General features: G+C 52.2%; 1 protein-coding gene across 3 annotated transcripts in view; it reads right to left on the minus strand.

The window, feature by feature from the left end:
• polr3h (polymerase (RNA) III (DNA directed) polypeptide H) overlaps nucleotides 1-24,334 on the minus strand; it is a 26,593-nt gene extending 2,259 nt beyond the window's left edge. Inside the window, exons 1-6 of one of the 3 annotated variants that reach the window (XM_070862321.1) lie at nucleotides 24,244-24,334; nucleotides 21,691-21,825; nucleotides 16,915-17,011; nucleotides 15,005-15,091; nucleotides 2,142-2,205; nucleotides 1,349-1,553 (exon numbers count right to left, since the gene is read on the minus strand). In XM_070862321.1, the coding sequence (XP_070718422.1) occupies nucleotides 1,349-1,553; nucleotides 2,142-2,205; nucleotides 15,005-15,091; nucleotides 16,915-17,011; nucleotides 21,691-21,801 (564 nt within the window). In that variant the 5' untranslated portion in view covers nucleotides 21,802-21,825; nucleotides 24,244-24,334. Of the gene's footprint in view, nucleotides 1-1,348; nucleotides 1,588-2,141; nucleotides 2,206-15,004; nucleotides 15,092-16,914; nucleotides 17,012-21,690; nucleotides 21,826-24,172 lie in introns of all 3 variants that reach the window. The other 2 variants (XM_070862322.1, XM_070862323.1) reach the window with 2 other exon arrangements.
• Nucleotides 24,335-24,404: the final 70 nt, after the last annotated feature.

Below are 24,404 nucleotides of genomic sequence, written 5' to 3' on the forward strand. Positions count from 1 at the left end.
GATGGGGGGGAAGAGAGAGAGATGGGGGGGAAGAGAGAGAGATGGGGGGGAAGAGAGAGAGATGGGGGGGAAAGAGAGAGATGGGGGGGAAGAGAGAGAGGGGGGGAGAAAGAGAGGAGGGGGGGAGAAAGAGAGAGGGGGGGGAAGAGAGAGACGGGGGGGAAGAGAGAGACGGGGGGGAAGAGAGGAGACGGGGGGGGAAGGAAGAGAGAGACGGGGGGGGGAAAGAGAGACGGGGGGGGGGAAAGAGAGACGGGGGGGGAAGGGGGAAAGAGAGACGGGGGGGGGGGAAAGAGAGACGGGGGGGGAAAGAGAGACACGGGAAGAAAGAGGGGGGGAAAGAGAGACACGGGGAAAAAGGGAAAGAGAGACACGGGGGGGAAAGAGAGACACGGGGGGGGAAAGAGAGACACGGGGGGGGAAAGAGAGACACGGGGGGGGAAAGAGAGACACGGGGGGGGAAGAGAGACACGGGGGGGGATAGAGAACACGGAAGAGAGACACGGGGGGGGAAGAGAGACACGGGGGGGGAAGAGAGACACGGGGGGGGAAGAGAGACACGGGGGGGGGGGGGAAGAGAGACACGGGGGGGGAAGAGAGACACGGGAAATGAGAGGAAAAACAGGGGAAGAGAGACACGGGGGGGGAAGAGAGACACGGGGGGGGAAGAGAGACACGGGGGAAAAACTGGGGGAAGAGAGACACGGGGGGGGAAGAGAGACACGGGGGGGGAAGAGAGACACGGGGGGGGAAGAGAGACACGGGGGGGGAAGAGAGACACGGGGGGGAAGAGAGACACGGGGGGGAAGAGAGACACGGGGGGCCGGGGAAGAGAGACACGGGGGGGGAAGAGAGACACGGGGGGGGAAGAGAGACACGGGGGGGGAAGAGAGACACGGGGGGGGAAGAGAGACACGGGAGGGGGGAAGAGAGACACGGGGGGGGAAGAGAGACACGGGGGGGGAAGAGAGACACGGGGGGGGAAGAGAGAGACGGGGGGGGAAGAGAGAGACGGGGGGGGAAGAGAGACACGGGGGGGGGGAAGAGAGACACGGGGGGGAAGAGAGAGACGGGGGGAGGGGAAGAGATGGGGGAGGGGGGAACAGAGCCTTGTTTCCTACATTGCAAGAGCGACGACCAACGTACCCTGTCTGTCGATCCTTGCGTGAAACTGTGAATGTGCCGTGCACCCAAAAATAAATAAGGCAACATTGGAGTACTTTGGGACGTCCTGAGATTGTGAATGGCGCTATGGCAATGCAAGTGCTTCTGTCCTACGTTGAGAGAGTTCCCAGGCCCTGCAGCACCCGTGAGAGAGAGGGAGAGAGAGAGAGGTGGTCTGTCTTACCGTCAGTGTGTAGGGCGACTCCTTTCTCGCGGCTTCCTCCACCGCGGTGGTCTCGCTGTTGGCCTTGCTGGGCCCGGTGGGCGAAGTGTCGACAAAGGTCTCGTCCACCACTCGCAGTCGGACCTCCTCCCCCACGTCCATGTACAGGTCGTGTGTCCCCTCGTCCGTCTCATACTCCCACACCCACACCTGCTCCGTCTCATCGCTTCCAGCCCGGTCAAGGAAAAGGCGACCCGTGGCTTCAGTGAGCAAACAGCATCATTCCAATTACAGGGATGGTCACAGCACAGAAACAGGCCATTCGGCCCAACAGGTCCCTGCTGGCGTTTATACTCCACTTAGACCTTCTCCCATCCCATCAGGATATCCGATTCCTTTCTCCCTCATGTGTTTATCCAGCTTCCCCTTAAATGTATCTACGCGATTCGCCTCAACCACTCCCTGCGGTAGCGAGTTCTACATTCTCACCACCCTCTGGATAAAGAACTTTCTCCTGAATTCCCTCATGAATTTATTGGTGACCCTCTTATATTTGTGCCCCCCCTGCCCTTATATTTGTGCCCACCCCCGCCCTTATATTTGTGCCCCCCCCCCCCCGCCCTTATATTTGTGGCCGTTGTTCTGGATTCTCTCTCTCTCCCTCCCCCCCACCCCTGCCCACTCAAGTGGAAACATCTTTAAACTGGAGCCACTCCAGATCCGAGTACAGAACAAGCTTTTGAGTGGGCCGTGTTCATCGCTGGTATCTTGCCCCTGCCCCCCAGGGGAAGGGCCACCGCCCACTGAAGGATACAACTTGGCCGGCTGCTGCAAGGATTCAGGAGGGATAAGGATGTCATCGAAATATCCCAGGGTGACTGCGAGGGAGAGAGAGGAGTAGCAATGAATAATGGAAGATTTACAGTGCTTTACAGCAGCCCACACTGACACAATCTAAATCCCCCCCTCCCCCCGCCAATCTTGGCTGAGTATCAGGGTGAAGAGACTTGAGGTAGTCTCCATGGGTTGGAGTCGATGCCAGCTCTCCCCAGTACCTTGGCAGGTAAATGCACTGCCTGGTTGTGTACAGAGTCACAGGAACAAGAGGAGGCCTTTCAGCCCCTCGAGCCTGCTCCGTATGGCTGATCTGTACCTTAACTCCTTTCTCCATTTACCCACCTGGGTTCCGTCACCCTTAATACCCTCGCCTAAGAAAAATCTATCAAGCTCAGTTTTTACATGTTCTCTTGACCCCTGGCCTCAACAGCATTTTGGGAGAGAGTTCCAGGTTCCGACCGCCCCCTTTGTGTGAAGAAGTGTTTCCTGACATCATCCTTGAACGGCTGTAATTTTAAAGTGATGCCCCCTTGTTTTGGACTCCCCCCCCCCACCCTCTCCTCTCCCCACCTCCCCCCCCTCTCCTCCCCCCCTCCCCACCTCTCCCCCCCTCACCCCCCTCCCCCACCCCTCTCCCTCCCCCACCCCTCTCCCTCCCCCCACCCTCTCCCTCCCCCCACCCTCTCCTCTCCCCCTCTCCTCACCCACCTCCCCCACTCTCCTCACCCACCTCCCCCCCCTCTCCTCACCCACCTCCCCCCCCCTCTCCTCACCCACCTCCCCCCCCCTCTCCTCCCCCCCTCCCCCCCCCCACCCCTCTCTCTCCCCTCTCTCCCCCCCCAACCAGAGGGAATAGTTTCTCTCTACGTACCCCGTCAACTCCTTTAATCATCTTAAACACCTCAATTAGATCACCCCTTAATCTTCTATACTGGAGCAAATACAAGCCCAGTCTTATGCCATATGTATCAGGAAGGTCCCAGGGTCAGCCGACCTCAACCAGGGGGCCAGTGGGAGCAGTGCAATTGAACTTGCTTTGGAGGCAGTTCAGAGAAGGTTCACTCAGTTGATTCCGGGGATGAGGGGGTTGACTTATGAGGAAAGGTGGAGGAGGTTGGGCCTCTACTCATTCGAATTCAGAAGAATGAGAGGTGATCTTATCGAAACGTATAAGATTATGGGGGGGCTTGACAAGGTGGATGCAGAGAGGATGTTTCCACTGATGGGGGAAGACTAGAACTAGGGGGCATGATCTTAGAATAAGGGGCCGCCCATTTAAAACTGAGATGAGGAGAAATTTCTTCTCTCAGAGGGTTGTGAATCTGTGGGAGTCGCTGCCTCAGAGAGCTGTGGAAGCCGGGTCATTGAATATATCTAAGACAGAGATAGACAGTTTCTTAACCGATAAGGGAATAAGGGGTTATGGGGAGCAGGCGGGGAAGTGGACCTGAGTCCATGATCGGATCAGCCATGATCATATTAAATGGTGGAGTAGGCTCGAGGGGGCCGCATGGCTTACTCCTGTTCCTATTTTTTATGTTCTTATGTTCTAACTCAACACGCAAGTTGAAGGGAGAGGGAAGGAGGGCGAGAGGGAGGGGCATAGGCCAGGGTCCCTGCTCCTGATGACTATCCAGTTCCCTGCGGTTGGAATTGTGGTCACTGTGCAAATGAAGCAAGCTTGGTTGTAATGGCCCTGCGTCAACGAACCCATGGAAGGGCACTGCATTGACTCAAGACCTTCAGGAGTGGGGAGGAAGAGCGGGGGGAGGGGAGGGGGTGAAAAATACAAGGAGGGAGTGCAGCCAATATTCTCACGTCCTAACTGTTCCTGGTGACTCCCAGAAGCAAGAACCCTTAATCAGTGCAAAATGCTGGGATCCTGCGCACATTGATGAGTGGATTGAATAAACCTCAGTTTCAGAATAAAGGGGTCGGCCATTTAGGACTGAGGACTTTCGTACTGGAGAAACCTCTTCACTCAGAGGGTGGTGAATCTCTGGAATTCTCCACTCGAGAGGGTTGTGGAGGCTCAGTCTTTGAGCATACTCAATACAGAGATCGATAGATTTTTGGATATTAAGGGAATGATAAGAAATAGCAGGAGTAGGCCATATGGCCTCTCGAGCCTGCTCCGCCATTTAATACGATCATGATGAATCAAGGGATATGGGGACAGTACAGGAAGGTGGAGTTGAGGTAGAAGATCAGCCATGATCTCATTGAATGGCGGAGCAGGCTCGAGGGGCCAAATGGCCCACTCCTGATCCTAATTCATATGTTCTTTCGTAAACCCGAATTCATTGACCGGTGACTCCGACAAGGCTCCTGAAACTGTTGGCTTTCATCCCAAAACGTCACTGATTAAAGGACAATACAGAACCTCTGTCTTCGAGAGGCAAGAGCAGAATTCAGCTCGTCTGCTATCTAAGGTCACAAGAAGCAAAGGGACATTATTCTTTTCGCACGCCGACTATTGTGCAGCTTAATTGTGACGGGCAACCTCCTTATCTCAGACAGACACACACACAGGGACAGGCTGTTCCCGAACACACACAGGCTGCAGAACAATGAGCAGCCACCGTCGCCCATTAACCCAGTGCAGTCAAGCCATACCTCACAAAAGGGATTTGCTCTCCTTTGCTGCCTGACCGAGTGATGCAACAGGTGGGCGGGTGCCTGGCTCCCAGCTCTCTGCCAGCATCGCTCTCAACGGCTCACTGGGATTTGCATAAAAATGGTCTCTAGGTTAGGATGAAGTCACCCCACTTCCTGCCACCCCCAGGGCTGTGTCGGAGGTCAGCTATCCACCGTATACGCGGTGGGGCCCAGGGGCAGCATGGGCCAGCCCACACTGCACTAGGTCCGTGCAGCAGAGCTGGTCTCCAGTCGTCCTGGTTAACCCTCGCCACTGGACCAAGACCTCGCTCTGTCGTGCCCGTGTGGTGGCTGGTGTGCATCGGTCACCACACGTTAAAAAATCCACGCACAGGCATCTTCCGCCCTTCAGGATCTAGTTCGGGATCTGGAATATTAGGTCCTTCATTGAAACACCTGTGAACTTTGTGACGTGGAAGCAAGTCATCCTCGACTCGAGGGACTGCCTATGATGATGACGCGAGGGAGAAACGTCAGGTGTGCTTGCTGGGCCTTATTCATCATCATCATAGGCAGTCCCTCGGAATGAGGGAGACTTGTTTCCACTCTAAAAGTGAGTTCTCAGGTGACTGAACAGTCCAATATGGGAATTACAGTCTCTGTCACAGGTGGGACAGACAGTGGTTGAATGAAAGGGAGGGTGGGACTGGTTTGCCGCACACTCCTTCCGCTGCCTGCACTTGCTTTCTGCACGCTCTCGGCGACGAGACTCGAGGTACTCAGCGCCCTCCCGGATGCTCTTCCTCCACTTAGGGCGGTCTTTGGCCAGGGGCTCCCAGGTGTCGGTGGGGATGTTGTATTTTATCAAAGAGGCTTTGAGGGTGTCCTTGAAACTTTTCCTCTGCCCACCTGGGGCTGGTTTGCAGTGTAGGAGTTCCGAGAAGAGCGCTTGCTTTGGGAGCCTTGTGTCGGGCACATGGATGATGTGCTGGTCGCGCGTGGTCAGTGCTTCGAAGCCTTATTGCGACATGCTGACATGCCCACATAACTGTGGCAGAAAGTCACACCCACCCACCCCCCACCCAACCCCCAAGGTGGCTGCTTCTGCAAGATGGCTCCTCACACTTCATAAACCACGCTGTTAATCTAAACACCTCCCCGCCCCCCCGGCAACTTCCAACATGGCTTCATTACTCTCGCTCTCTAGTTCCCCACCGCCCAACCTCCCCTAAGGGGGTTGACGATTACAGGGGTACGACCCCACAGGTACTGGTAATCCCTCTCTGGCGCCCCACCCAAACGGCCGTTCTTTCTGTTGGAGCACTGAGAGCGAACCGTGCCACAATATTCGACCATGGTCAGGCCTGGCTTTGTCAAAAGAGTCTAGGGTTATGGGGAGCGGGCAGGGAAGAGTAGCTGAGCTCAAGATCAGATCAGCCATGATCTTATTGAATGGTGGAGCAGGCTCGAGGGGCCAGATGCTGCTCCTAATTCTTATGTCCTTATGTCCTCACCCAGCATGCACACTGTCACCTCTGTTGGGGCACCCTTGGACAGCAATGAAGGAAAAGACTTGCATTCATATAGCGCCTTTCACAACCACCGGACGTCTCAAAGCACTTTACAGCCAATGAGGTACTTTTGGAGTGTGGCCACTGTTGTAATGTGGGAAACGCGGCAGCCAATTTGCCCACAGCAAGCTCCCACAAACAGCAATGTGATAATGCCCAAATAATCTGGGTTTTTTTTGTTATGTTGACGAGAGGAAAGCCTCAATCATTACTGCTCATCCTAACCACCCCCACCCCCCACCACACCACCACCATCCCGCCCCCACCCCCCACCACCGCATTTCCTATATTGCAACAGTGACGAAACTTCAACAAGTGCTTCACTGGGACATCCCGAGGCCGTGAAAGGCGCTATATAAATGCAAGTCTGTCTTTCTTTCTAACCCCTTGAGGGCCCTAACCCCTGGTCTGGTCGAGATCGGTTAGCTCAGCACAGACAGGGGACAGAAATCCAACTCTGGTCACTTTTGCCTTCCCTTCCATCGAGTTTGGGGTCCGAGTCCCTCTCTCCTCCCTCTCCTTGCCCTGGATGTACATCTTCAGTTTTTCCTCCGAATTTCCCCCTCTCCTCTCCGGAGAGCACCGACTCTTGCTGGGAGCGCGCACATTCTGGGGAGCGGGTGTCAGCTGGCTGTGGATGGGGTATAACTAGAATAGACGAGAAGGGTCCTGTCTTCAGCCAGTAGCCACACTCGTGGACCTCCCAGTGACAGCTGGGGCGGGGAGGGGGTCACTGGACTGTCAGTAGGAGTGGGCATCCAGGCTGGTTTTCCTTCCCCTTCGCCTAGGGATAGAGTTAGTCAGCAGCCATCCCTCCTGCTGCCCCAGCCGACCCAGCCCAGGCTGGGCATTGAATACAGGACTTTGTGATTGACAGACATTGCCTCCGAGTCAAAGGGAGACCCTCGAGCCCCTGTGAATTAAACGTAAACAGCCCACTCCCATCCTCTCACTGAGCAGGGGGAGGCTGGCCAACGATTTCAGTGGTGATGGACCACAACCCTGCCCCAGATCTTCACCCACTCCCCACACTTTAAACACTAATATTGCTACACTACTCTTCCAGCCCTCCTGTTACATTCCTACCTCCACGCTGCGTCAGTACTTCAAGGAGCCACAAATACCCTTGACACATAAAATCCCAAATGTCATTAAGCTAGTTAAATAGTGTCTGACAGCATCAGGCTGGTTCCTACCTGGAGGGATATCTCGAATATGTATTTTTATATTACACAGTATTTACAGCACAGAAACAGGCCATTCGGCCCAACAGGTCCGTGCCGGCGTTTATGCTCCACACGAGCCTCCCCCCACCCCTCTTCATCTCACCCCATCACCATATCCCTCTATTCCTTTCTCCCTCGTGTGTTTATCCAGCTTCCCCTTAAATGCATCTGTGCCATGCGCCTCAACTGCTCCCTGTGGGAGCGAGTTCCACATTCTCAGCACTCTCTGGGTGAAGAGTGGTGTGTGAGAGACCGGGGTTTTGCTTCGTGGGGCACTGGCACCAGTATTGGGGCAAGAGGGAGCTGTTCCATTGGCACGGGCTCCACTTAAACCGGGTTGGAACCAGTGTCCTGGCGAATCGAATAACCAGGGCAGTAGACAGGGCTTTAAACTAATTGGGGGGGGCGGCGCGCGGGAGAGTACATTTAAAAGCAGCAAGAGAAATGTCAAGGCTCTAGAGCAGAGCAGAGTTTCGGGTAAAAAATAAGCAGAGTGGGGCAGGAATGGACAGAGAGAGGAACAAAGGTCATAGGGCATCAGTGACTACGGTGGCATCAGGGAAAAATAGAAAAAAGTCAAAGCTTTTAAATGCACTATATCTGAACACGCGAAGCATTTGCAACAAAACAGATGAATTAATAGCGCAGATAGAAATTAATAGGTTTGATCTAACGGCCATTACGGAGATGTGGTTGCAAAGTGACCAAGGTTGGGAACTAAATATTCCAGGATCTTTAACTTTTAGAAGAGATAGAGAAAATGGAAAAGGAGAGGGGTAATAAAGGATGGGATAAAACAGGAGAGAGAAAGGATCTTAGCTCCGAAAATCAAGACGTAGAATCAGTTTGGGTGGAGCTAAGAAACAGCAAGGGGCAGAAAACATTGGTGGGAGTTGTGTATAGGCCGCCCATCATCATCATCATCGTAGACAGTCGCTCGGAATCGAGGAAGACTTGCTTCCACTCCTGAAGTGAGTTCTTTGGTGGCTGAACAATCCAATACGAGAGCCTCTGTTAGATGTGGGACAGATAGTCGTTGAGGGAAGGGGTGGGTGGGACTGGTTTGCCGCACGCTCCTTCCGCTGCCTGCGCTTGTTTTCTGCATGCTCTCGGCGTTGGGATTCGAGGTGCTCAGCGATCTCCCGGAGGCACTTTCTCCACTTTGGGCGGTCTTTGACCAGGGGCTCCCAGGTGTCAGTGGTGATGTCGCACTTTATCAGGGAGGTTTTGAGTGTGCCCTTGTAACGTTCCCGCTGCCCACCTTTGGCTCGTTTGCCGTGAAAGAGCTCTGCACAAAGCACTTGTTTTGGAAGTCTCGTGTCTGGCATGCGGACTATGTGGCCTGCCCAGCCGAGCTGATCGAGTGTGGTCAGTGCTTCAATGCTGGGGACGTTAGCCTGGTCGGGGACACTGATGTTGGTGCGCCTGTCCTCCCTTGCAGAGACATCGTTGGTGCTATATCTCCAGCGACTTGAAGTGTCTTCCTCTGAGCCATACAGGAGGGCGGGTATTACCTGTAGACCATGAGCTTGGTGGTAGATTTGAGGACCTGGTCTTCGAACACTCTCAGCCGGCCGAAGGCTGCACTGGCGCACTGAAGACGATGTTGAATCTCCACATCAATGTCTGCTTTTGTTGATAAGAGGCTCCCGGGGTATGGGAAATGGTCCACGTTGTCGAGGGCCGTGCCGTGGATCTTGATGACTGGGGGGCAGTGCTGTGCGCCGAGGACAGGCTGGTGGAGAACCTTTGTCTTACGGATGTTTAGCGTAAGGCCCATGCTTTCGTGTGCCTCAGTAAATACGTAGACTATATCCTGGAATTCAGCCTCAGAATGTGCGCAGACGCAGGCGTCGTCCGCGTACTGTAGCTCGACGACAGAGGTTGGGGTGATCTTGGACCTGGCCTGGAGGCGGCGTAGGTTAAACAACTTCCCACTGGTTCTGTAGTTTAGTTCCACTCCAGTGGGGAGCTTGTTGACTGTGAGGTGGAGCATGGCAGCGAGGAAGATTGAGAAGAGGGTTGGAGCGATGTCATAGCCCTGTTTGACCCCGGTCCGGACGTGGATTGGGTCTGTAATGGATCCGTTGGTAAGGATCACGGCCTGCCTGTCGTCGTGGATCAGGCGAAGGATGTTGACGAACTTTTGGGGGCATCCAAAATGGAGGGGGATGCTCCATAGACCCTCAAAAGCCTTTGTAAGGTTGAAGGCGGCCATGTATAAGGGCTGGCGCTGCTCCCTACATTTTTCCTGCAGCTGTCGCGCTGCAAAGGTCATGTCCGTTGTGCCCCGTAGGGGACGAAATCCGCACTGTGAGTCCGGGAGGAGCTCCTCGGCCACAGGGAGAAGACGGTTGAGGAGGACTCTAGCGACAACTTTCCCAGTGGTTGATAGCAGGGAGGGTCCCCTGTAATTGCCGCAGTCGGACTTGTCCCCCTTTTTTTTTAAAAAAGATGGTCACGATCACTGCATCTCTGAGATCTCCCGGCATGCTCTCCTCCCTCCAGATGAGAGAGATGAGGTCATGTATCTGTGCCAACAGTGCCTCTCCGCCATACTTTAGCATCTCAGCAGGGATTCCATCCGCGCTGTTTTATGCAACATTGGGGTTTCACTGAGGTAGTGGCGGGTCGCATGCTGCGGGATGGAGTTGAGAACACTCAAGTCAAAGGCAGAGTCTCGATTGAGGAGATCTTCGAAGTGCTCCTTCAGCCCTGATAGCCTCGGTGTCCTTGATGAGTGTTTCCCTGTTCTTGGCCAGCAGTGGGGTGGAGCCTTGGGAGTTTGGACCCGAGATGGCTTGACTGTGATGAAGAATCCTCACATATCGTGGCTGTCGGCCAGTTGTTGTATCTCCTGTGCTTTCTCCATCCACCACCTGATCTTTAGGTCCCGGGTTTTTTGTTGGACCTCTGTAATGTTGTTTTACTGCTCCCGAGTTGCGTTGTTGCTTGAGGCTCAGAAATGTTTTGCGCTTGCGATCTATTAGTTCTTGGATCTCCTGATCATTCTCATCAAACCAGTCCTGGTGTTTCCTGGTTGAGTGACCAAGTGTCTCTTCACAGGCACTGGTTATGGAGGCCTGGAGGGCAGACCAAGGGGCTGTGGGCATTCAGCATCTCAGGGTCATCAAGGCACGCCAGGTTAGCTGTGAGGCGCTGGCTGTATAGGGCTCTCTGAGCTGGGTCTTTAAGTGCCCCGGCTTTGACTTTTTTGCGACTGCTTCTGCTGTCCCCTCTGCTTTGGCACAATGTTGATGTTGATGATGGATCGTATTAGGCGGTGGTCCGTCCAGCAGTCGTCAGCTCCTATCATGGCGCAGGTGATGCGCACATCCTTGCAATCCCTGGCTCGGACGATGACATAGTCGAGCAGGTGCCAGTGTTTGGAGCGAGGGTGTTGCCACGATGCCTTGTATTTGTCCCTCTGGCGGAACAGTTGGTGATGAGGAGTTCATGTTCTAGTCATTTTGTCAGGAGTAGGGTACCGCTAGAGTTGGCTTTCCCTACCCCCTCTCTGCCAATCACGCCTCCCCAGAGGGCTGTGTCTTTGCCGACCCTGGCGTTGAAGTCACCTAGGAGGATCAATTTGTCGCCCGTGGGGATGCGGGACAGGGATATTGCAAGGTTGGAATAAAAACCTCTTTGATCTCAACCGTTGCATTAAGTGTTGGGGCACACGCACCGATGACTGAGGCGCATTGGTTCTGGGATAGGGTGAGTCGAAGAGTCATGAGGCATTCGTTAACCCCGCAGGGAGAGTCTTTGAGGCGGTCGACCAGCTCATTTTTGATGGCGAAGCCGACTCCATGAAGGCGGCGTTCTTCCTCTGGTTTTTCTTTCCAGAAAAAGGTGTAACCTCCACCTTGTTCTTTGAGCTGGCCTTCCACTGCCCGCTGGGTCTCGCTTAGGGCAGTGGTGTCGATGTCAAAGCATCTAAGTTCCCAGGCAACTATGGCGGTGCGGGATTCCGGCCTGTCGCTGTTGGGAGTTGTCCATGAGGGTCCTGACGTTCCAGGCCTGAACTTCATGTTAACCAAGTGGAAGATGCCTGTTCGGGAGTTCTTTTAACGTGGGGTGGCCGTTGCACATCGACAACCACATGGACTTAACTGAGTAAGGTCTTGGTCCAGTGGCAAAGGGCTCCAAGACGACTGGAGACCAGGCACTGCTGTATGAATCTAATTGCCTACGGCGAGATGTTGGCCGCAAGCTCGGCATCGAGTAGCGCCCTTGACGGTAGGTGGCCCGAGGCTTGGTTTGGGGGCAGGCATTAGGAAGGTCAGTTGTCCGCTGAAGTTCCGAGGGATGTTTTAAAAGTTTCTTCCAAAGTTTCAAAAAAAAAATTTTCCAAAGTTATTTAAAAGTTTCTCCAGGAGGTTTTAAAAAGATTTCTCCAAGTTGTTTAAAAGTTTTCCCAAATTGTTTAAAAAGTTTCTCAAGTAGATTAAAAGTTTAAAATGTGAGTCAGTAGTAGGTTACTCCCTTGGCACTGCTCCATGGGCGCTGCCAGCCCTCTGCAGTGCACAAAGCACTGACCAGGCCACACCCGGAGCACTGCGGGGAAGTAGAAGCCCAGTCGTCCTCGAAGGGGGCCTGAACGCCCGGATGCCACCGGGGAGAGGCCTGGATGCCACTGGGGGCCTGAGCGCAAGCTGGGTGTGTTGAGCAGTAGTTTCGGGTAGTTTCCTGTGTTGTCCTGGGCCGGCCCTGGAGTCCCTTCGGCCCGTTAAACGCCGGCCCCAATGGGTGGCAGAACGACTGTATTTCAGCAGGGCCTCCTCCGGTGCGCCTCTGCTCCGCCCGATTCTTAGACATCTTCCTCTCCTTTTAAAGTCTCTTCACTGCAGATGTGTGGTAGTTCCACAGCTGGTGCCACTCCATGATATAAACTCTGGAGATTCACTGGCATCACAAACCCAGATTTTCTCAAGTTTCAGGAGCTGTTTCTGAGGCTTCACTTAAATGTAAAACTGCAGAACAGGTATCGGCTGTGACTCAGTGTAACGTAGGGCAGCGTATAAATCAGGAAATTAGAGGCGCATGTAACAAGGGTAATACACTAATCATGGGGGGCTTTAATCTACATATAGATGGGCAAAATAAATTTGCAGTCATAGTGTGGAGGTTGAATTCACGAATGTAATAATAATAATTTTTATTTATATAGCGGCTTTAACGTAGTAAAATGTATACAAGATAGTCTTCTAGATCAATATATTGAGGAACCAACTAAGTAACAGGCTATTTTAGATCTAGTATTGTGCAATGAGAAAGGGTTAATTAATAACCTTGTAGTAAAGGGGCCCTTAGGGAAGAGTGACCATAATATATGATAGAATTTTATACTAAGTTTGAAAGTGATTTAGTTAAATCTGAAACCAGGGTCTTAAATCTAAACAAAGCAAACTATGTAGGTATGAGATGCGAGTTGGCTAAGGTAGGTTGGGAAACGACATTGAAAGATATGACGGTAGCTAGCATTGAAAGAATTAATACATAATTCACAACAAATATACGTTCCTTTAAGGCACTAAAACCCCACAGAAAAAGTGGTCCAACCGTAGCCAACAAGAGAAGTTAAAGATAGTATTAGATCAAAGGAAGAGGCTTATAGTGTTGCTAAAAAGAGCAGTAAGCCAGAGGATTGGGAGGATATTAGAATTCAGCAAGGAGGACCAAGAAATTGATAAAGAAAGGAAAAATAGATTGTGAGAGTAAACTAGTGAGAGACACTTAAATGCAAAACTGCAGAACAGGTAACTGTAAAAGTATGTAAAAAGGACAGATTAGCAAAAGTAAATGTGGGTCCCTTACAGGCTAAGACAGGAGAAATTATAATGGGGAATACGGAAATGGCAGAGAGCTGGAATTTCATCAGCCTTTCCGCCGGGTTTTTTGGCGGTATTCCTCGTTTTTGGTGGAAAACCAGCCGGCGGGAATTTCATCGAAGTGTTCCGCCGGCACTTTCGAAATGCCGCTGGGGAGCAGACTGCCGGAAAAACCGCTACCGCCCGAGTTTGGTGGTGACGGTGACCCGTAGGCGAGGGAGAAAACGTTGTGGAGAAACCGGAGCAGCAGTTCGATTGCCGGTAAGTTTTTTTTAAAATTCTTTTGCAGCGATTCAGTGGAAACGGGTCCTGTAAATGTTTTCCCATTTTTTATTTCTTGTGAAAAATATTTTTGTGTGTTTTCCCCCGTCATTAGGCCCAACTTGCAGCCTCGGACTAAATTTGACGAGGCTCGCGTTTTCTGCTGAGAATCTGTTGGGAGTTTTTGGAGGTTGCAACTAGTAGAATAGATAAGGGGGAACCAGTGGATATGGTATATTTGGATTTTCAGAAGGCATTCGATAAGGTGCCACACAAGAGGTTATTAAACAAAATTAGGGCTCAAGGGATTGGGGGTAATATACTAGCATGGATTGAGGATTAGTTAACGGACAGAAAACAGAGAGTAGGAATAAACGGGTCATTTCGGGTTGGCAGGCTGTAACTAGTGGGGTACCGCAAGGATCGGTGCTTCTCACAATGTATATATCAATGATTTGGATCAGGGGACCAAATGTAATATATCCAAGTTTGCTGATGATACAAAGCTAGATGGGAATGTAAGTCGTGAGGAGGATGCAAAGAGGCATCTAGGGGATATAGACAGGCTACGTGAGTGGGCAAGAACATGGCAAATGGAATATAATGTGGAGAAATGTGAAGTTATCCACTTTGGTTGGCAAAATAGAAAAGCAGAGAATTTTTTAAACCGAGAGAGACTGGGAAATGTTGGTGTTCAGAGAGACCTGGGTGTCCTTGTACACGAATCACTGAAAATGAACATGCAGGTACAGCAAGCTATTAATGATTTCTGGGATGGGAGGGATTGTTCTATGAGTTTGAGTAGATTAGGCCTATATTCTCTAGAGTTTAGAAGAATGAGAGACAATCTAATAAAACATACAAAATTCTTACAGGGTTTAACAGGGTGGATGCAGGGAGGATGTTTCCCTCTGGCTGGTGAGTCTAGAACCAGGGGTCACAGTCTCAGAATAAGGGGTCGGCCATTTATGACTGCGATGAGGAGGAATTTCTTCTCTCAGTGAACCTTTGGAATTCTCTACCCCAGAGGGCCGTGAAGGCTGGGTCATTGAATATATTCAGTTACAGAGATGTTTGAACGATAACAACAACTTTTATTTATATAGTGCCTTTAACGTAGTAAAACGTTCCAAGGCGCTTAAAGGAAGTGAAGGGTTTATGGGGCGTGGGCAGGCAAGTGGAGCTGAGACCAAGATTCGATCAGCCATGATCGTATTGAGTGGCAGAGCAGGCTCGAGGGGCCAAATGGCCTAATCCAGCTCCTTTTTGTTATCTTATGGCATGAACCATCACACCCAGGTTCGGAGGTTGAGAAAAATGGAACGGGAAAGCCTCAGGTAATGATTCACTTACCAAAGACTCCGTCCTGACTGCAGCCTTTGATTTGGCCAGTGATAATCTCGTCCAGAAAGGGTCGGAAGACCACGTATCGGAAGTGTACTGTGTTGAAAAACAGGGAGAGGAAGATAATACGTTTAAAGAAGGAATCCGCTGCATTTAAAGAACGCCCTTCCCATCCTCAGGTTCTCCCAAATCCCCACAACCAACCAATCACCTTTGAAGTGCAGTCACCGTTGCTATGTAGGAAAACATGGCCGCCAAATTGCAAACAGCAAGATCCCAGAAACAGCAAATTAGATAAATCTCAGTTCAGCTGTTTCTGGTGGTGTTAGTTAAAGAATAAATGTTGGCCGGGACACTGGGAGAACTTTCTTGCTCTTCTAAAAGGCGTCCACTTGAACAGACACAATATTGAGGCGGATTTTCAGCTCCTCTCCGCTCCGTTTTTCGCAATGGCGGGGGCGAGGTGTCCTGGGCGGGCGGTCAGCCTCCAGCGTCACGCGGCGATCCTCGGGTCCAGTTTAGCAGCGGCGCGGAGCAGCACGGCCCGGAAGAGCTGCGCCCGATGTACAACGCCTCTGGTCGCGACATCGCCGCGAGTTTGAGCTCCTGCCCGACCCATCCGCCCCACAGCGCCCCCCGCAGTGAGCGCCTGGGAACAACGATAATAACAGCGGAGAGGTGAGTAATGGACTCCTGAGGTAAGTGTGGTTGGCTTTTCTTTTAATTTTTTTTTGCGATTTGTGTTGTGGTGGCGAGGGCAATGTTTTGGGGGCTTTTTATTTTAGGGATTCCCCCCCCCCCCCCCCCCGCCCTCAGGCGTTGGAACGCTCCCGGCCCGGCTCTTTAACTCGGGAGTTTCCCATGCTCGCGCCCAAGAGAGGTGTACAACACCTCCCTTAGCGCTACGCCCCCTGACTCAGGGCCCAGCTGCCCAATGTTACTGACTGAGGCGCAAATTGTTCCCGGGCGCAAACTTCACCACCACGCCACCATTACCGGTCCAAAAACATCAACGCCGAAAATCCAGCCCATTAATGGGTCCTTGGTTTAACACCTCATCCAAAAGGCGATACCTCGAACCATGAGTGAGACTTGAATCCACGAGCTTTGGAGTGAGAGACGAGGGTGCTACAAAACTGAACAAGGCTGATCAAGGTATCGCTGGACACCAGTTCCAGAGGAGGAACCTGCGCCTGGACCATGTTGCTGCGGAGCCAGAGGGAGGGAGGAAGCTGAGGGTTGGACACCCTCCACTGCAGCTCTTACCCATCTTGGCAAGACAGTGGCAGAGGCTAGCCAGCACGTCCTCTTGACGGCTAGAATTAGGGGGCACAGTCTCAGGATCAGGTCGGCCATTTAAGACGGAGATGAGGAGGAATTTCTTCACTCAGAGGGTTGTGGATGCTGAGTCATTAAGTATATTCAAGGCTGAGATCGATATTTGAACTCTCGGGGAATCAAGGGATATGGTGATCAGGCAGGAAAGTGGAGTTGAGGTCAGAGATCAGCCATGATCTTATCGAATGGCAGAGCAGGCTAGAGGAACCATATGGCCTACTCCTGCTCCTATTTCTTATGGTTGCAGTAGACAGAGAGAGACACCGAATGGAAATAATAATAAATGAGCTAAAAGCAAACCAGGGATGGAGAGAATTCAGTTTTCCCCATTACCGGCCCAAAGTCTTTTGGATTACATGAAGAGGGGGGAGTATAGGGGCATAACTCGGCTGGACAACATCTTAAAGAAGGGGGAATCGGTCACTAATAATCCCCATGTGTAACCCAGGGGCTGAAGCTAACGCCTACCCCAGTTCTCCTGCCCTGGTTAAGGATTAGCACTAGCAGGCGGGAAATGGAGACACTGGGTTCCTGAGAGTCACTAAAATAGGAACACTATTCCTTAGTGTGCAATGACAAACCTTTGGTGTGAGACGCTCCGTCCCCTGGGAAGATGTAGGAGTCTTCCAGCTTGGTAATGTCGTACAGACAGACACAGAGGCCAACATTATATACCACCTGCGGAGAGAACACAAGACAGACACAGTCAGCACAAGCCTTACTGGGAAAAAGGGCTGGATTATCAATTCAACTTTTAAGTCTGTGATATCCCTAGAGTCAGCAACTCGAGCTCGCCGTCCCTGTCTGGAAGTTTAAACCAGCCATTTTACAACCTTAGCTCAGTCGGCTGTCTGACAATTTCCATGAGTTTATATTGCTGACCTTAGGTCCTACTGTCTGACTTTACTTTAATTTACATTTAGCTCATCAAAACTGTTGTATATGCATCCTGTTTACCGTGTGATATCTGTAACACTGTTATGCAACACTGAATGTACCTTTACACTGTACACACCTTACCTGTACACCAGAGGGTGCTGCTGTTGGAGACCTTAGGGTTACCTGCAAACTGCTTGGTGTCCTCACTCGAGAAGCTGCAAATAAAGGACTACAGGTCTACACAGTTTAAGTACCATACCCTACCTCGTGGAGTCATCACTAAATACACTACAACATACACTACAACTGGCGACGAGAATATGAGGTCACAAATCACACACTGAGCATGTCGAATCTCAGCATCTTTCGGCAATTTACCGATGGGGAAGATTGGGATGCTTTTGTAGAAAGATTGGAACACTTAAGGAGACTGGCAGCACCGTGCGACTTTGGCGACCACCTAAATGAAGCACAAAGGGACACATTCGTCTTCGGAGTCGGCCACGAAGGCCTCCTGCACAAATTACTCTCTGCCGACATCACCGTCACCCTGCAGAGAGCAATCCAAGTGAACCAGGCCTACAGGACGCCGGCCGACCACTCCAGGCGAACACTGACCCAGGACTCTAAACCGGCGAGCGCAGTGCACCGCACGGATACTTCTAAGGGCAGAAATGCTGCCCCGAGTCCCGCAACCCTGAGTCCGCCACATGGGGCGAACCGGATGGCCCCGTGCTGGCGCTGTGGAGGAAAACACAGGGCCCACCAGTGCCGCTACAAAGACTATGCATACAAAGAGAAAGGGCACCTTCAAAGGATGTACTCACTGCGTCTCTGATGAGTTGGCTGATCACCGGAGCTCCGACACAGATGAAGGTGAAGTTGCTCAGCCCCAGGAAGAAGAGTATGGAACTCATACCTGCTCCACCGAAAGTTCTCCGTGGGCAATGAAAGTAGACGTCGACGGGGGTCCCAGTTTCTATGGAGATTGACACAGGGGCGAGCCAGTCTGCGATGAGCCAAACGACCTTTGAAGAACTTTGGATGAATCCCGCCAATCGACCACAACTGCATCCTGTCCAAGCGAAGCTGCTCCCAGGCCTCCGGGCTCCAGCAATCGACCTCGAACATGGATCCATCGCTGCATCCGGAGGTTCCACAGTCCAGCTCGACGATGACTCCACAACACCACGGAAAAATCTCAGGACCGAGGATCCAAACTCCACTTTCCGGGCTGGGGCAGCGCTCCAAGTGGTGAACATCGACGAAAGAAATGGATTCCTGATGTCCAGGGTCGAACCTGTGGAAGAGCCTACCTACAGGAGAGGCAGAAGATGGCGGCAGCACCACGAGGATCAGAACCTGTAATCAAAATGGCCGCGGCCATACCACGAGGGGCAGCGTTGGAGGAGCGACACGTGGCACCGAGCGGCCAATCAGATGGGAAGGCTCCCTTAAAGGCTCCGGTAACTTAAAAAATTTAAAGGGACAGTTTCAACTATTTGAATACAAGGACTTTAAAGCTAAAGATGCAATAAAAGGGTGCAAGTATGAAAATGTATGCAATGTAACCATGAATTGTGATGCTGGTTTAACTAATGTGACTAATGAGAAGAATGCAGGTGTCAGTAAGGTTAACAAGTTTATTATGCTTAACAATTAGGATAGAGAATTTGAAATGCCTAATGTAACCATGTCTTGTGAAACCAGGACACCCAAAAGTGATGCAAATACTGTAATGTATAATGTAGGCTCGACTATGTGTGATCAGAGCCAAAGTGTCATGTGTACAGGTAGGACACTGCCAAAGGACATTGGGTCCTACAGGGACCATGCTGATGTCAATGGAATCCCCCTGTGGGAGACCCCCAGGTCCAGCAGGCTACCTGACCATGTAGCCTGGACCTTTGGAATGAATGTGATGCCCCTTGCAGGACACACACACAGGCAGTGGGAGCAGACCCACTACAGGGACAGTGGTCAATGGGCAGCCCAGCCACCACCAATGGCAACCTGCACCAGACCAGCCCTATAGCCCCTGGCCGCCAGGGCCAACACCAGGAGTATGAGGCCAATACCCTCCAGCTTCCCTGGCAAACCCTGGGATGACCTGAATCTCATCCCAATTGGTGGACAAGGAGCCCACCTAGTCTTGTGGCCCTGCCCACCAGCCCACAACTACCCACATCACAGTGTATACACACCACCCACTGCTGCCGTGGCTACCTCCCCGAGGGATCCCACAACAGTGACACCCACTTGGTTTGTGTGTGAGGGAGGGGAAACATACGAGGCCAGCCTCAAGCACAGGGGTCACACCTGGCAACCACACAACCCTCACCACAACCTCCCATAGCCCACCACTGATCACCTCCCCTGGTCATGACAATAAGGATGTGAAAAATGCTCAGGGGGGAGTGTTGTTGTGTCTGCATGCCTGTTTATTGTGTGATGTCTGTAACACTGTTATGCCACATTGAATGTACCCTTACACTGTACACACCTTACCTCTACACCAGAGGGTGCTGCTGCTGGAGACCTAGGGGTTGCCTGCACACTGCAGGTAACCCAGTATAAAAGGGAACTCACAGCTTGTTGTCGGCACTCAGGAGCTGCAAATAAAGGACTACAGGTCTACACAGTTTAAGTATCATACCCTGCCTCGTAGAGTCATTACTAAAGGTGCCTCCATACACTCCAAAAACCACTTCAATTGCCTGCCTTTTTGCCTTCATTTTCAAATCCCTCCCTCTATACCTTCACCCCTCCCTATCACCTCCAGCCCCACAACCCTCCACGATCTCTAGACTCTCTAATTCTGACCTCTTGATTTTAATCGTTCCACCACTGGTGCCATGCCTTCAGCTGCCTGGGCCCCAAGGTGTGGAAATCCCCCCCTAAACCTCTCCGCCAGCCTTTCCTCCTTTAAGAGCATCGTCAGCTACTTCATCAATGACCTTCCCTCCATCATAAGGTCAGAAGTGGGGATGTTCGCTGATGATTGCACAGTGTTCAATTACATTCGCAGCTCCCCAGATAATGGAGCAGGCCATGCCCACATACCTGGGTGACATTCAGGCTTGGGCTGAGAAGTGGTAAGTAACATTCACGCCACACAAGTGCCAGGCAATGACCATCTCCAACAAACGAGAGTCTAACCACCGCCCCTTGACATTCAACGGCATTACCATCACCGAATCCCCCACCATCAACATCCTGGGGGTCACCATTGACCAGAAACTTAACTGGACCAGCCACATAAATACTGTGGCTACAAGAGCAGGTCAGAGGCTGGGTATTCTGCGGCGAGTGTCTCATCTCTTGACTCCCCAAAGCCTTTCCCACCATCTACAAGACACAAGTCAGGAGTGTGATGAAATACTCTCCACTTGCCTGGATGAGTGCAGCTCCAACAACACTCAAGAAGCTCGACACCATCCAGGACAAAGAGCCCGCTTGATCGGCACCCCATCCACCACCTTAAACATTCACTCCCTCCACCACCGGCACCCCCTGGCTGCAGTGTGTCCCATCTACAAGATGCACTGCAGCAACTCGCCAAGGCTTCTTCACCAGCACCTCTCAAACCCGTGACCTCGATAACCTAAAAGGACAAGGGCAGCAGGCGCATGGGAACACCACCACCTCCACATTCCCCTCCAAGTCGCACACCCATCCCGACTTGGAAATATCTCGGCCGTTCCTTCATCGTTGCTGGGTCAAAATCTTGGAAACTCCCTCCCTAACAGCACTGTGGGAGCACCTTCACCACACGGACTGCAGCGGTTCAAGGCGGCGGCTCACCACCACCTTCTCAAGGGGCAGTTAGGGATGGGCAATAAATGCTGGCCTCGTGACGCCCACATCCCAGGAACGAATAAAAAAAAAAGACGCTGCTTAAAATCGACCAATATGTGGCTCGGTGTCAAATTTTGTTTTATAACGCTCCTATGAAGCGCCTTGGGACGTTGTACTAGGTTGAAGGCACTATATAAATGCAAGTTGTTGCTTATCCAGGCTGTATAGATTGAACTTGTTAAACCTTTCCTGGTGTCGCTATCAGAGGCAACAGCAGCCAAGCCTGTGACCCCCGCCACCCCCCCCCGCTCCCCCCCCCCCCGAGCTGGCTGAGAGCACCATACGAGTAGAGCAAGTGTTTTTCACTCAATGGCCTGTTACAAACCTTTCCCCCCGGACAGGCAGGCACAAACAGGCTTAGGAATAACACCTGGGAACACAATAGGAAAGTGTTAGGATGGAGGCAGACAGCACAGGCCATTCGGCCCATCGTGTTTGTGCCGGCTCTTTGAAAGAGCGATCCGATTAGTCCCACTCCCCTGCTCTTCCCCAGCACCGTGCAATTCTTTTCCCTTTCTAGTATTTGTCCAACCCTTTCGAAATTCCCAGTTCTGCAATATAAATGTAGCTTAAAGCTGATTGCTCTGGAAGCTGCTCCAGCAAGCGGCTCCAACTCTTACCTTGTTTGCTAGTTTCTTGTTCAGCTCTTCAGCTATGGCATCGTTTAGTCTCCGTTCAAAGAGCCAGGGTGGGATGCGCACGGTATCCACCATCTCCACCAGGACAAACATGGCGGGTTAGACAGCACCGACACACTGGAAAGAAAGGGAGGAGTCGTTGTCACTTCACTCAAACACTCTTCTTTTTGTTTCGTTATTGGGGAAAGCGAGAAAGGTTTTCGGGAAGTTAATTTCTAGGTTTGCAAGGACCATTTTTTTGCAATGATAGAATGTTATGAACATGTTTTCCCACTTTCAGTGTCACAGTATCTTTTACATCCACCTGAACCATCGGAAGGGTGAGAGCTCGATTTAATCGGCTATGCCAAGGACAGCACCTGCGACAATGCAGCACTCACACAGTACTGCATTTATATAGCACCTGAAAATGTAGACAAACATCCCAAGGCGCTCCGCAGAAACGTAATCAAACAAAATTAATGGCGAGCTACATACTGAAACATTAGGACAGGTGACCAAAAGCTTGGTAAAAGAGGTTGGTTTTAAGGAGCGTCTTAAAGGAGCAAGAGGTAGAGAAACGGAGAGGTTTAGGCAGGGAGTTCCAGAGCTTGGGGCCTCGGCAACAGAAGGCACACAAGAACATAAGAAATAGCAGTAGGAGGCCATACGGCCCCTCGAGCCGGCTCCGCCATTTAATACGATCATGGCTGATCCGATCATGGACCCAGGTCCACTTCCCTGCCCGCTCCCCATAACACCTTTATTCCCTTATCGGTTAAGAAACTGTCTATCTCTGTCTTAAATTTATTCAATGACCCAGCTTCCACAGCTCTCTGAGGCAGCGAATTCCACAGATTTACAACCCTCCGAGAGAAGAAATTCCTCCTCTGGTTGCGCGTTTATAATCAAGAGGGCAGAATTGGAGAAGCGCAGACATCTCGGGGGGTTGTGGAACTGAAGGAGATTACAGAGAGAGAGGGAGGGGCGAGGCCAGGGAGTGATTTGAAAACAAGGATGAGAATTTTAAAATTGAGGCATGGTCAGACCAGGAGCCAGCGAGCACAATGGACCATCCCAGCCGGACACCCAACTGCCTCAGCAGCTGAAAGGGGCGAAGGAAATCCAGGATGTGGAAGGAGCCAGAATTGGCGAGTCGGACACGACCTCCCCATCACTAATCCACACCGACTCTCTCCGATCCCCTCGCACTGATAAAAAGACTTGCATTTATATAGCGCCTTTCATGACCACCGGACATCTCATAGTACTTTACAGCCAATGAAGTACTTTTGGAGTGCAGTCACTGTTGTAATGTGGGAAACGTGGCAACCAATTTGCGCACAGCAAGCTCCCACACACAGCAATGTGATAATGACCAGATAATCTCTTTTTTTGTTGACTGAGGGATAAATATTGGCCCAGGACACCGGGCATAACTCCCCTGCTCTTCTTCAAAATAGGTATCTTTTATGTCCACCTGAGAGGGCAGAGGGGGCCCCGATTTAACATCTCATCCAAAAGACGGCACCTCAGACAGTGCAGCAATGCTCTGGGATTGTCAGCCTGGATTTATGTGCTCAAGTCCCTGGGTGGGACTTGAATGCACAAACTTCTGACTCAAGAGGCGAGTGTGCTACCCACTGAGCCACGGCTGACATTTGATCCAAGTGCTCAGTCAGCCTGTGTTTAATGACAGGATCTAGCAGCTTCCCCACAACTGGCTGCATTCACTGGGAGCTGCACTGATCCAAGCCATGGCAGGGCTTGGGGGGGGGGGCTCAGGATCTCTGTATGGGGGGCCATGAGCTGGAGGGCCTGGACATCAACCTCAGGCTCAGTCCCCACCATCAGTCCCCCAGCCCCTCACACCCTCAGTCCTCACTCTCTCCCCCCTCCCCAGCCCCTCACACCCTCAGTCCTCACTCTCTCCCCAGCCCTTCATTCCCTCCCCAGCCCCTCACGCCCTCACTCCCCCCCCAGCTCCTCACACCCCCCCCCAGCCCCTCACACCCTCACTCCCCCCCCCAGCCCCTCACACCCTCACTCCCCCCCCCAGCCCCTCACACCCTCACTCCTCCCCAGCCCCTCACTCTCCACTCAGCCCCTCCCCGCCCCCAGCCCCTCACTCTCTCACTCCTCCAGCCCTCACTCCCTCCCCAACCCCTCACACCCTCACTCCCCCAGTCCTCACTCTCTCCCCCCTCCCCAGCCCCTCACTGCCCCCCAGCCCCTCACACCCCCAGTCCTTACTCTCTCCCCAGCCCCTCACATCCTTACTCCTCCCCAGCCCCTCACACCCTCACTTTCCCCCCCTCCTAAGCCCCTCACTCCCTCACTCCTCCCCAGCCCCTCACTCTCCACTCAGCCCTCACTCACTCCCCAGTCCTCACTCACTCCCCAGCCCCTGTCTCCCATCTCCCCATCTCCCCAGCCCCTCACACCCTCACTCCCTCACTCCCTCACTCCCCCAATCCTCACTCACTCATTCCCCTTTCTCCCTCAGCCCGCCCTGGGGGGGCGCAGTGCCGGACCTGTCGCCCCTCTCCCACAAACCTTTTGCTGAACTTCACATTTTCCTTCAGATTCTCCACATGCGCAAATACACTTTACAGCAGACGGTCAACAGCACAATCCGCTTTGCGGCAGGAGGTCACACTGTGTGTTGGGTGCGGGGGGAGGAGGACTCCCCGCGGGTTTTACCACTATTTGCGACA

Source organism: Pristiophorus japonicus, chromosome 19 (genome assembly GCF_044704955.1).
Source record: "Pristiophorus japonicus isolate sPriJap1 chromosome 19, sPriJap1.hap1, whole genome shotgun sequence".
Classification (NCBI taxonomy): Eukaryota; Metazoa; Chordata; class Chondrichthyes; family Pristiophoridae; genus Pristiophorus; species Pristiophorus japonicus.